The sequence below is a fragment of the Delphinus delphis genome, chromosome 1, assembly GCF_949987515.2.
Source record: "Delphinus delphis chromosome 1, mDelDel1.2, whole genome shotgun sequence".
In the NCBI taxonomy this organism is placed as follows: domain Eukaryota; kingdom Metazoa; phylum Chordata; class Mammalia; order Artiodactyla; family Delphinidae; genus Delphinus; species Delphinus delphis.
In genome coordinates this window covers 64,147,418-64,159,865 of record NC_082683.1, presented here as the reverse complement: position 1 = coordinate 64,159,865, position 12,448 = coordinate 64,147,418, and the positions used below count along the sequence as shown (strand labels likewise).

Below are 12,448 nucleotides of genomic sequence, written 5' to 3'. Positions count from 1 at the left end.
GGACTGCTATTTTGGCTCAGGATGAGGAACCAAATTGAAATGTGCTGAGAATGTTTGGGACACATCTGGCCCTCTGGGAACTGTGGGAATCAGGTTAGAGGGCAGAGGTGGATCTACTATCAGAGAAGAGGAGGATGAGCTGGACAGTGAATTTCTATTTAAATAACAGGTAGGCACTTGAGAGTCAGAGGGAACTGTCTGCTTCATCTGGAGGTTCAGGGAGCCGAGGACAGACAGACTGACTTTAATCATGTCAGACGTGGGAATGGAAAATGTGACTGAATATCAACACCTGAGTGAAGCTTGCAAATAGGATTTTTAAAAAATTAATTAATTTTATTTTTGACTGTGTTGGGTCTTCGTTGCCGCGCACAGGCTTTCTCTACTTGCGGCAAGCGGGGGCTACTCTTCCTTGCGGTACGTGGGTTTCTCTTGTTGCGGAGCACGGGCTCTAGGCACGCAGGCTTCAGTAGTTGTAGCATACAGGCTCAGTAGTTGTGGCTCACGGGCTCTAGAGCACAGGCTCAGTAGTTGTGGTGCATGGGCTTAGTTGCTCCGCGGCATGTGGGATCTTCCCAGACCAGGACTCGAACGTGTCCCCTGCATTGGCAGGCAGATTCTTAACCACTGCGCCACCAGGGAAGCCTTGCAAATAGGATTCATTTGTAGAATTAAATGTCTGAGGAGCCCTTTCAGATGGATATGGTATAATAAGGTTCTATGAGTAGAGTGATCAGAGTCTGTGTTTTAATTTTCACTTTTAAAGAAAAATGTGTGTTTTCATTGACCTAGAGCAAATGGAACTGTGAGATGTTTTTGAATTTATGTAGCCTATTTCATACTATTACATCTTATTACAGTACATGTTTTTTACTCTTGAACCATGTTTAGGTTCAGGGACACATGTCCCCACATTCCCAAAGCTATTCTCATGTTTTTAATGTAACAAAAAAAAAGTGAATGAGAATTATTTCAAAATTAACTTATATATAATATGCTTTACTGAGTAGCTTTCACCACATCTCCCAATTAGTGGTATTAGTTTATACATTGTGAAAATGTGTTTATAAACTAAAAATATTTAGTATGCAGTTGACATTGTTTGTGCAAGTAATTCAGGCAAATCTAGATCACCCTTCTACCCAAACCCTAGTACCTGTTGTCACTAGTGCAAATAAGGTGAATGTAACCCAGACTGCTGGCTGCCTATCAAAACTCATTTCCTCTTCTGGGCACACAGCTGGACTACATTTCCCAGTACTCCTTGCAGTCAGTCATGGCCATTTGAGCTCTAGCCAATGAGATGTGACTGAAAGTGACATATGCCACTCTGATACCTGGCCCACAAAGCATTTCATGCACGTCTCACATATTCTTGTCCCATTTATGCTCACTTGAATAGAGATGATCCTCAAGGAGACCCTAGATGCAACGTGCTGAAAATGGGTCTTGAACAACTTCATGGGTAAGGGACCACCACAACAACCTGTTAATTCACAAAATCAAGACACAAACTTCTATTGTTTTTGAAACATTATACATTTTGAGGTCTGTTATTGCAGCAGATACCTTAGCCAAACAAATCCAAATTTCATCTTGGAAAGCTGTATAGCTTAGTTTTTTTTTCCGCTCATTACTCATAATAGTAATGAAATTGACACAGATTGAAACTGATTACTTAAATTTTTTTTTTTTAATTTTGAAAATCTGAAGTCATCTTACAATTTTGGATATAGACATTTCATAATTAGGCACCCCTTAAGCCCTCAGGCCCTAAGCCCCAAGGCATCCCTTGTATGTAATTAACTAACTTCTCTATGAATCCCAAATGGTAACAGCTAGGTCTCATCCTTGGGAGAATTGAGAAAAATATCTCTCAAATCCTTTTCCATAGGGCTTAATTTCTTCAGAACTGCAGATGAGAAAGAATGGAAGCATTACAAAAACATGAAAATGTGCATGCTTATATGTGCATTGATGTATAATATTCACATATACATTTATGTGAGTCTTTCTCTATATATGTGTGTATTGATTTACTATACATAGGTCTATATTCTTCCAGGGTTTTATAGCCTTGAATACTCGTATGAACTGTGTGCACTTCAGTTGTCTAATATTGAAACTTTTACTTCTGTTTGGCTGCTTATGAAGATTCTACACTCCTGGGAACTTTTCTAATATTAAGTATGAATTATAAATTAGGTGCTCAAGAATGCTTTAGTATACATAGCACAACTCCCATGGAAACTGCTGGATCTTGGAACCTACTCTGTGCCATAGGTATCATGAGCATGTGGATCTGTCTTTTGCATTAGTTATTGAATGAATGAATGAATGATTATATTGTATTTAGGGCAATGATTCACAAAACATTTGGAATTACATTGTGACTTGATTTCCCAATATTCCCACTCCACCCTGGAAGAAGAGAAGGATGAGATTGTATAGCAAATGGTTAAGAGGAGTAATTGGTATTAGACTAGAAGGTAGTTCTCAATGCTGCCTGTATATTGGAATCACCTGTATTGCTCTCTAAAAATATGACACCTGGGCCCCAACTCTGAGATTCTGATTTAAGTAGCATCAGGGTTTTCTTAAAGTTTTCCTAGAGATTCTAATGTGTAGCCAAATGTGAGAACCACTCCAACTAGAACAATGTTTTCTCTCCTTGCTTGATTATAAGAATTGGCTGGTAATCTTGTTTAAAAATATAGATTCTCAGGTCCAATTTAGGACATTCTCAATCTGTGCCTTTTAGGAAGGAGTTTTTGATTTTTAAATGAGGGCCCCCAGGTGATTCTTATGACTGGGAAATAATACTTAGGCTCTAAGCTCTGCTGGAGAGGGGCTATGGGTCTGTCATCCTCAGCTGTGCCTCCAGGCATAGCATAGACTCTGGCTCACATCAACCATTCAAATATTTTATATTAATTAATTAATTCACTTAATTTTAAAGTGGAAATAAGTGAAAAAAAAGACAAAATTAAAAATGCCACTTGTGACTGGTTTTATACTAGAGATTTACAAAAGTAGAGTTGTGAAGAATTTCATGAGTTTCAAGGGTTCTCTTTTCAGACTTACCATAAATATTGCAATGTAATCAATTAATTGGCCTGCATTCAAGTACTCAGAATTCTTTGCAAGATGGTATTTGCCAGTGAATGCTAAATTCCTTCTGTATAATCACTTATTAGAAAAGTCACAAGTGAAAGGAATAGCTGAGAGCGAACTCTGTAATCTATGTGAATCAAGGAATACAATTGTACCTAATAGGTAACAGAAAAACAATTAATAATTTGTTAATTTGTACTTGATTGCTGTTTTTTAAAAAAATGCAGGGTTTTTATATTTTGTATTCAACTGAAAGGCAAACACATACATCAACTTAAAAGAATTATTAAAAATTTTAATCAATTTTTTCTTTAATACCTTCTGAAATCTTCACTAACTTAGTTAAATCCACCTTCAAAATTAAAATTCTTTTAGCCTTTACTAGCATTGTCATTTAAAATTATCTGTCATTTGTCATCAGCAAGTTGGCTGTTTTTAAATTATCACTAATTATTTTCCTTTATAGTCACTCGAATAAGCTGACACTCAAAAATAGCCCTCAGATCTAGACGTAGACCCCCAATTAATTAGTTGTGTTATATAAAAATAAATATCTGTATGGATGAGAATACTGTGGAGTGTTTTTCCATCCACATTCTTGACCTATAAAGGAACAAGTGAGGGATTAATCACAATAACAACTGGCATTTCTATAGTGCTTCACACTTTACAGGATGCTTTCGTATATATCTCTCTTGGGAGTGCCATGGCCACTCTGTTGGAAACATCACTGTTTCATTGATTACAGTGTTATATTATTTACTTAAATACAGAAAAGACCATTTCTTTGATGTTTGCAGTGATGTTTGGTTTCAACATCAAAAAATTTGGAAAATGGACTTTACCAAGAAAACAAAGATAGCTGCTAGTATTAAGTAAAAAACATTAAAATGTTTAGCTGTAAACCATGTTTTGTAAGCTCCAATGCGACAAAATGAGCATATAAATTGGACAAGGTATAAACTGGTTAAGTTGGTAGGTGGTGGGTCTATGACAAATTGAAAAGTACCTTCCTGCCTAAAGCTACACATTTAAAAATATTTAAACATTATGGGCCAAAGAAGACATATCCGTATGCCTCATATGCAACTTCTGCTCCATACTAGCAGAACATGGGGTGTAGAAGAAGAAATAAAGCAGAAACACAGAAGCACAAGGAGATGGTATGAGAAATGGTTTGGGTCACAGGAATTGCGCCTATAGGACTGAAGTACAAAGAGCAAGGTTGATCAATGTGGCTGATGCTCATCCAATATCACCCAGCCTCCTCCTATCTCTCTGTACTGACTTGGTTTTGCTGTTGTGGTTGCGTCAGCATAATATAGCTATAAGCATGTGGCTGTGGGCTTAATATCTTTAGTCAGTTTCCTTACAGTAAAATGGACATAATAATAACTGTATTATAGGATTGCTGTGAAATTAAATGAGTGCATACATAACAAGGGCTTAGCAGAGGTCTTTCACATTGTAAGCACTGAATAAATTCTCATCATCATCATTGGAAAGAACCACTTCCTTAAGCATTCCTTGATTTATATGGTAAGAAACTTATAAGGGAAAAGGCAAAGTGTTTTCCTTTCTCTCAAATAAATTAACAAACACAAAACCAAAGATAGAAGTGTCCCCTCTCTGTGGGCTGATCTGTAAGCTCAAACAACTTCTTTCTTTTAGAACTATAAAAGGTATTGGGCAAGTTAGTCAGACTCTATCTACAAGGAGTCATACTTGTACCAACTAGGCCATTGCTTTCTGAAATGACATTCATCGAAATGCCTCAAGAATTTGGTTCAGTTAAAAATGCATTGACTGAACACCTCTGTGTGAGACACTATGTTTAGTTTTGGAAATCTGAGATGAAGAGTGCAGGATTGCTGTTCCTGAGGCCCTGACCTGCCCAGAAAAGTTGGGGAGAGAAACATGGAAACAGGTCATTTCAATACAAATGTAATGCCTGAGTTCCTCACTCTATGACGTACATCTTTCCCTCTACCTCTTTCAATGGGAGGGACTTTGTAAGCATTGTGCAAATACAAGGATTAGTATGCTATGAAAAGACTGAGGAAAGATACATGCCTATCCTTCAAAGTCTAGTTTTAGCTCTACATCCTCCAGGAAGCTTTCCATTCTACTTTGATCTTTAATTTACTCAAAATCCTTTGAAAATTGCTGATTAATCATTTTGGCCCTTAATCATTTTCCACCTTAAATGGCAATTAATTTGCTTCCTGGGCATATGTTTTATGTCCCTAACCAGATTGTAGTAATAAACCCTGAGGAGAAGGACTTAGACTCTTTTGGGCAGTACACATGCTACATTTGCATTAAACTGAAAAAATGTTTTATTGCTACCAGATTAAAGAGCAGTAGAAAATAGTCCACAAATAATAAATGCAAGAATTTGGTACTCTATTATATTGAAGGCACCCATGAAATAGTGTTTCATAAGACTTGAAGACTTTTTGGCACAATTTAAGTATTTAGGTTAGATTAGAGACAGAAAAAATGGTAAATATAAACTTATATCTGTTACATAATACATGTTCTATTTTCACTTTTAATCAACAACATTTATATTTTTGGTCCTGCTTTATAACCTGGTGACAACAACTTACACTTACTCACAGGGCAACAGAACACACTTTCAGTTGCCCCACAAGTGAAGCGTTGCAGCAAGAGAAAACTTTCAGTGAGCATATTTGTTTCAATGACACATGCAAAGATGGTTGGGATAACGAAACAATACTCCTAAAACTCACAAATCACCAGTTGGAATTATGCTAATTTATCACCTAAATCTGTTTCCTGAACATTGTTACTGAAACCCAAAGAAAAAATATGTTTATTAACATAAATATTTTTAAAAGAGAGGTAAAGAAAATAACAGGGAAGAAATAACTTTTTGTTGAAAACTAGTAAACAACTATAAATAGATTGAGTCCTATATATGTTTACTTCCGATATCTAAGATTCAACCACTCTTCATATCTAATTTATTTTATCTCTCCTATCTGTCTCTTCCTTTCATTTGCTCTGCCATTAGTGAACTTCTGCTTTTCATTACTTATCTAGATCACTGCAACAACTGCTTCACTAGTTTCCCTTCAAGTTGATCTATTATAAAGACGCTGAATTAATCTTTCCATACTACAGTCCCAAATTTGTGACTCCTTGCTCTAACATCCTCAGTGCCTCTTTCTTGCTTACAGAACAAAGTCTAAACTACCTTACTCTAGCATTCACTAATTTCTGTGCTCTTGTTTCAGTTTATTTTTCTTTCCCAAGAGTCCTCTTCACACATTAAATACACTACCTACATTTATACATTTCATCTACTGAAGTGAAACTATTCAGTGCTCCTATACATGGTTTTAACTTTCTAATCTCTTTTTTTATTTTTTCATGTCTTCCCTAAGCCTAGGATATTCTTCCAAATTCTAACCATCCTTTATGGTCAAGCCCGAAGGTCACCTATTCCATAAAGTTGTTCTAAATTTCTCAGAAGTAATTAATATTCTTCTTTCTGAAATTTTATAGAAAATATTTCACTATTTCCTTAAGAGAACTTGTTATTTTTATACCTAGAGCATATTTAGGTATTTTTCTCCTCTACTAGAGTAGTAAAGCTCCTTGAGAATGGAGTCTATGGAAGTTTCACTTGGCTCTACTGTGCTAAGTATAAAGGCTTTGAACATAGCAGATACCCAAATAGCTACTGAACAAATGACTGGAGTAATTAATGAATATTGAGCAGTTTTAGAACTGTGGGCTTTGTATAAAGGATCATATATGGGATCTACTTGACTTACTGGCAACCATGAAATGAAAGTTACTGATTTTGAATAATCCAGCTTGTTTCATAAACCAGTGGTTTATCAGATTGGTGGTTTTCCAGATATTCTCCTTAGCACCTTTGAGATTCCAGAGAGATGGCTCAAGGATCTCCCTCTTTGGCAGTGGGAAGTGGTAAATGAACAGAATTTTGCACCATATACTCTGCCTTCAACTAAAGCTGCTCCTTTTGTGTATCAGCCTTTTTCTAAGACTTCTCTTAGAGAAAGCATTCACTATTTAAAAAAAAAAAGAAAACCTTGCGGTTCCACCACCAAAACATTCTAGTTCTATATTCGTTTCAAGTCTCCATTCCACATGAAAACATCTTCACATGATAACTAGGTAAATGAGCTGCTGTGTTTTGGCTGAGTTTATAATTATAAGAAAAAAATAACAAAATGTTAGCACAAAAGTAGCATTTCAGATAATTTTATAACAGGTCCTACTATAATACCTGACTTTGTATGAGACATGACATTCTATAATGGTCATTGATCTCAATCCTTGATCTGACTTTACTGGCCTGAGAACTAGCTAGCTGGTGAATCTTACAGATGTCATAGTCTTTCTGCATATTTTTCACAGATTTGAAAGGTCCCTGAGAGGCAGTTATACAGCTTTCTATTTCTGTAAAAGACAATGACAAACCTTCCTATCCCCTAGGCTTATGGTAGCCTGTCCCCTTACCCACAGAGTAGAAAACTGTGTTCTGCAATAAATCTAAAATGTATCTTCACTGAAATCTGTCTTAGACTCCTAGTAAGTTACACAGTTCCAAGTTCATTATTTAGAGGGGAAAAAATACCTGTTTAAGTCACGGTGTATAATTGGCTGTGTCAAGTTGTGAAGGTACTCCATACCTTTGGCAACATCTACTGCAATAATTAATTTAGACTGCAAGTCAAGAATCCTAGAATTTAAAAATAGATTTAATGAGGATGAAATGGTCAAAGCCAATACCATACCTTTCTAAAAGGAATCAGTAGTGTGTGTGATTTGTTATTCTGTATAATTTCAGCCGTTTTTGCTTGATTGAACATTAAGCTAAAAATTCAACAAATTTGGAAAAATAGCTTTTCTACATCTGATAATGCTTAATTATAGATCAATTCAGATACCAACCCCTCTTATTTAAACAGTCAACTTGATTTTATAATCTTTGTAATTTTATATTTAATTTCTTTGTAATAACATAAAAATGGAATCTAATCACTGAGTAAAAACCACATTCTAATTATCATATGCATAGGTCTAGGAAGTGAATTCAAATTAGACTTGTGCAAGACTATTCTTTCTTAAAACTTTAAAAAATAAATACTGTGACCCCTGGTAATTATTTTATTCTGATCTTAGACATATCTGCTTTACTGGTATGTCAAGTTTAGCCTAATTATTATAAGCTTCAGTTACCAATTTAAATTCCTTGAATTTGTTATCTTAAACTGAATTCCTGTTAAGAAAGCACAGAAATCTTTCTAGTCATTAAAACACGATTATTGGACATAAATTATTAGCCATCTTTAAAATGTCACATTTCCTAGCACTCAGAGATATCAGAAGGTAAAAGCTCACCTAAGCAGAACGCGTATGAGGTGTTGCAACTGTAATTCCAATGACATGTAAAATGATAAGTCAGAGACCATACCTCTTCTGTTCATGAAGGAGGGAGAATAGAGAACCCCCTGATATGTACTGAGTGACGATGGCAAACTGGCTGGGATCATTCAAGCAAGCACCCACAAACTGAATGACACAGGGATGATTGAGCCGGCAGAGAATGGACACCTCTCGGCAAAACATATCCACATCTGACTTGGAGCAGTAGGTGTTGGCTCGATAACTGGAAATGACAGCAACAGGAAGTCTTCAGTCAACAGATGAATCAAAACAAGGGGCTAGCCATGCATATACTTCTCAGAGTTCACTGCTCTACTTGGATGCTAAATTTTCTCACTTGCTTGCTTACCGCTTTATAGCCACTATTTTATTTCTGCATCGTCCTTTATACACTTTCCCGAAAGAACCTAAAATTGTTTAAGAGAAACAAGTAAACACATATTATTAAACTGAGCTCATTAAACTGAAACAGACTAGTATTTTCTTAGGTTACCTGAGCCGATAATCTCATGGAACTCAATTTCTGAGAGCTGAAGATGGAAATGTGAAGGCAATCCAGCCCTTAGAAGGAGAACATCTGCCTTCTCTGCAAACAGGAATTATTATTTTATTTTTTAAGATAAAAAGCACACATGTGGATGCTTACACACACATGCACATGTATACTTAACCAAAAACATCATACCCTAGTAACATTTAATTTTCCGACTGTAATTGACTACTTGGAGATACTAAAACCTTATCACAAATGATCCCTATTCCCCTACATTAAAAGCCCGTTAGTTCTCTGTCTCTGTTACCCGACCTTTGTTATTGGAGCTAAGGGTTTACTCCTGATTTGGTCAACCACTAGCTTGTCTGTATGATGTGGCAACTCTGGAGTACAGTCCATATCACATCATGATATAAATAGTCTTATCTGGTCAATCCCAGCAACCTGTCACAAAAAGCTTAGTCAAATATCCATAAACTAAACCTTCAAGAGATGCCAATTAGGAAATAAGCATATGAATTATTCAGAAGAAACATTCAAAACCAAAAATAATTTTTTAAAACTTCAAATTCTAAATAAATATAAATTTACAGTTGAATATTTTTTACTTTCCTGATTCAATGGTATTAATTTCTGTGCATAGCATACATTCAGAAAAGTTCCCAAAGTACTACTTATTTGGGATCTTTTGAAAAATAATTTATTTTTCAATTTTTTTCCCTATGACAAACCTTTTCCCAATTCTCCTTAAAGATATTAATATTTATAATTTATATTTCATTAAAAATACAAATGTCTATGTGAATTTGATCTTCTTTTAATATTCATATGGAATTTTCACCATTATACCTTCATGAACTAAGAGGACATATGCAAAATAACATAGCAGATGAGGTTAATTATGGAAAGAACGGTCTGTTAATAATATTATTTATGCTTGCAAAATAGTCACTTGTAATATATAAAACAAAATAGAAAGTTATCATATTTGAGGCAATAGCTATTGTTAGTAATAAAATATAACAACTGTCCCATATTAAAATACCTTTTGTCATGCTTTTAATCTTCCCCAAAGGGGATGGAACAGACACATAGGAGCCATCTAGAAATCAAATTATAGAGTTAAAGGTAGCAAACATTTTTTTCCATAAAAGCTAAACACTATGAAAAGTAGCACGTGACAAAAGAAATTTGCTAAGAACACCAAGTGAGACTATAACTTAACTCTAGGTTTTTCTCTAGATACTGAAACTGTATAGCAAGTGTTTATTTAGAGGGTACATAAAATGATTAAAAATAAAAATCCAAGGTCTAGCAGACTCCAGTGGATTTAATTTGTGTCTGCATATGAGTATTCTCTGTTCTGTCTTAACAGATTACTGAAATGGAAAATGACTGCTCTTAGCTTACCCAGGCCTTCCCAGTCATGCAGCAGCCTCATAAACATCCAGTCCAGAGAATGTAAAACTTGGAGGAACTGCAGACTGGTGAGTCAGAAAGTAGCCTAAGTGGGGGCTTCTTTATTTTCAGCCTCACCCAGACGGAAATCTTCTTAAAATAAAGCTGATCTGACATGCCTTCATCCCTAACCCCAGAATGTTGGTGATAGAAACACAGGTTTACCTTTAGGCACAATATTGCACTAACAATGAAAATTTAATAAGAAAGGGGGTACCTCCTCCAGGCTGAGAATATTCATTACAGGGCAATTCATCCTGAGGTCTCTTATAATGTTTCAGGAGTGTGACAATTGCATCATGTCCTTTATGAAAAGACAAAGAAGGACAAAGGGTCTTAATTCTTGTTTGATTTATTCAGCTCACCACCTAATCGAAAAGTAACCAAGGTAGCTTGAAACAAGATTAATCTTAAAAGGTAATACATTGCAATAGGAATTTAGTGCTTTCATTCATTCATTCAAACTCTACTAACATTTTGTAATGTATAACAGTATCGAATCACTAAGTTGTACACCTGAAACTAATATAATATTGTAAGTCAAGTACACTTCAATTAACAAAAAACAAGACTGATATATGTGATGTGCTATTTTAGGCACTATGTTGGGTATGGGGGATGCAATGAACAAGGCAACTATGGTCCTACCCTCAGGAAGTTTAGTGTAATTGAACAAATAATAAAAATGATGAGAATTGCTAAATGAGTACATATCAAGTGCTATGGGAGTATATAATAAGAGCACGATTAAAAGGGCGAAAAGCACATTTGGTAACCAGGAAGGAGAGATGTATTTGCTGTGATTGAGCATTACATTTGGCTGGCAACTGCAGTATAACAGGGCATTAAGATAATCTGCATAGGTTTTTGTGGCAGGAGACAGCTGGCTGCCTACCAATATTTGTAGCTCCCATTCACAGAGTGATTTTGTCACTGGGAATGGCTGCCCACCCAGGGACAACAACTCCGTATCCCCCTTGCAGCCAATTGTGGCCTTGCGACAAATTCCCATCAAGTAAATATGAGCGAAAGTGAAATCACTTCCAGGCCTGGACTGTAAGAAATAAGTGAGTCTTCTCTCCTCTCCCTATCTGCTGGCTGGATGCAGAGGGCTCTGAGGCCATACGGGAGGGGAGAAAGCCATCCACTGACCAGAAATACCCACCCTGGACTGTTACATGACTGAGAAATAAATTTCTATTACATAACACCACCAAAATTGGGGAGTTTGTTAATTGTACTAGGGACTTATAATTGTGAAAATGCTAAATAAAATATAAAAATAAAAATGCTAAATGCTCCTCTGAGTAGAAACAATTTTCAATAGAACTACACTTTGATACTATCTTATGCTTTAACTGAGAAAATAATCTACTGTAGCTAATTTATACAAGAAGAAAACAAAATCGACCTTAAAGACCCTGCCAAGCAACTTGTGAAATGCAACAGAACTCACTGTAAAAAGGGCAAAATTTAGAAACTGAAAAAGTATAAGTGCTTATCCACCATGAAGGGTTCAGAGTTAACACTGGTTTGAATACACCTAGCTAATGTATAGAGTATATGCTGTGAGTTGTGCCTGCTTATTAAATCAGAAAAGAATTAAAATTAATAGAGCATGCAGGATCATAAGATGAAATGATTAAGATGTTTATCAGCACTAAAAGCTTTTTCAAATGTAACATTCCAAGTCCAGAGTCCTCAAGAAAAAAAAGAAAAAAAAGAATTGTGACTATGATTGTTAAAACTTGTAGCAAAACTTAAATCTATGGAGTTAACAACTAGTGTCCATTTTCTTATCATCCATAGCTTTCTATTCATGGCTGGCAGATCTACGATTTTCTCAAATCATAGACACAGGTTATGATGAAATAATGGGGAACCAGTCCCATCAATACTCTTTCTTTGGACTCTCATGTGCTCACAATCAAGGAA

The 12,448-nt window shown here is 35.6% G+C and overlaps 1 protein-coding gene across 1 annotated transcript in view; it reads right to left on the bottom strand.

The window, feature by feature from the left end:
• The window catches only part of TNNI3K (TNNI3 interacting kinase), a 306,041-nt gene that overhangs the window by 170,611 nt on the left and 122,982 nt on the right, over positions 1-12,448 (bottom strand). Inside the window, exons 16-21 of the mRNA XM_060023829.1 lie at positions 10,731-10,817; positions 10,101-10,157; positions 9,056-9,148; positions 8,912-8,969; positions 8,591-8,785; positions 7,751-7,855 (exon numbers count right to left, since the gene is read on the bottom strand). Coding sequence (XP_059879812.1) covers positions 7,751-7,855; positions 8,591-8,785; positions 8,912-8,969; positions 9,056-9,148; positions 10,101-10,157; positions 10,731-10,817 — 595 coding nt within the window. The remainder of the gene's footprint in view (positions 1-7,750; positions 7,856-8,590; positions 8,786-8,911; positions 8,970-9,055; positions 9,149-10,100; positions 10,158-10,730; positions 10,818-12,448) is intronic.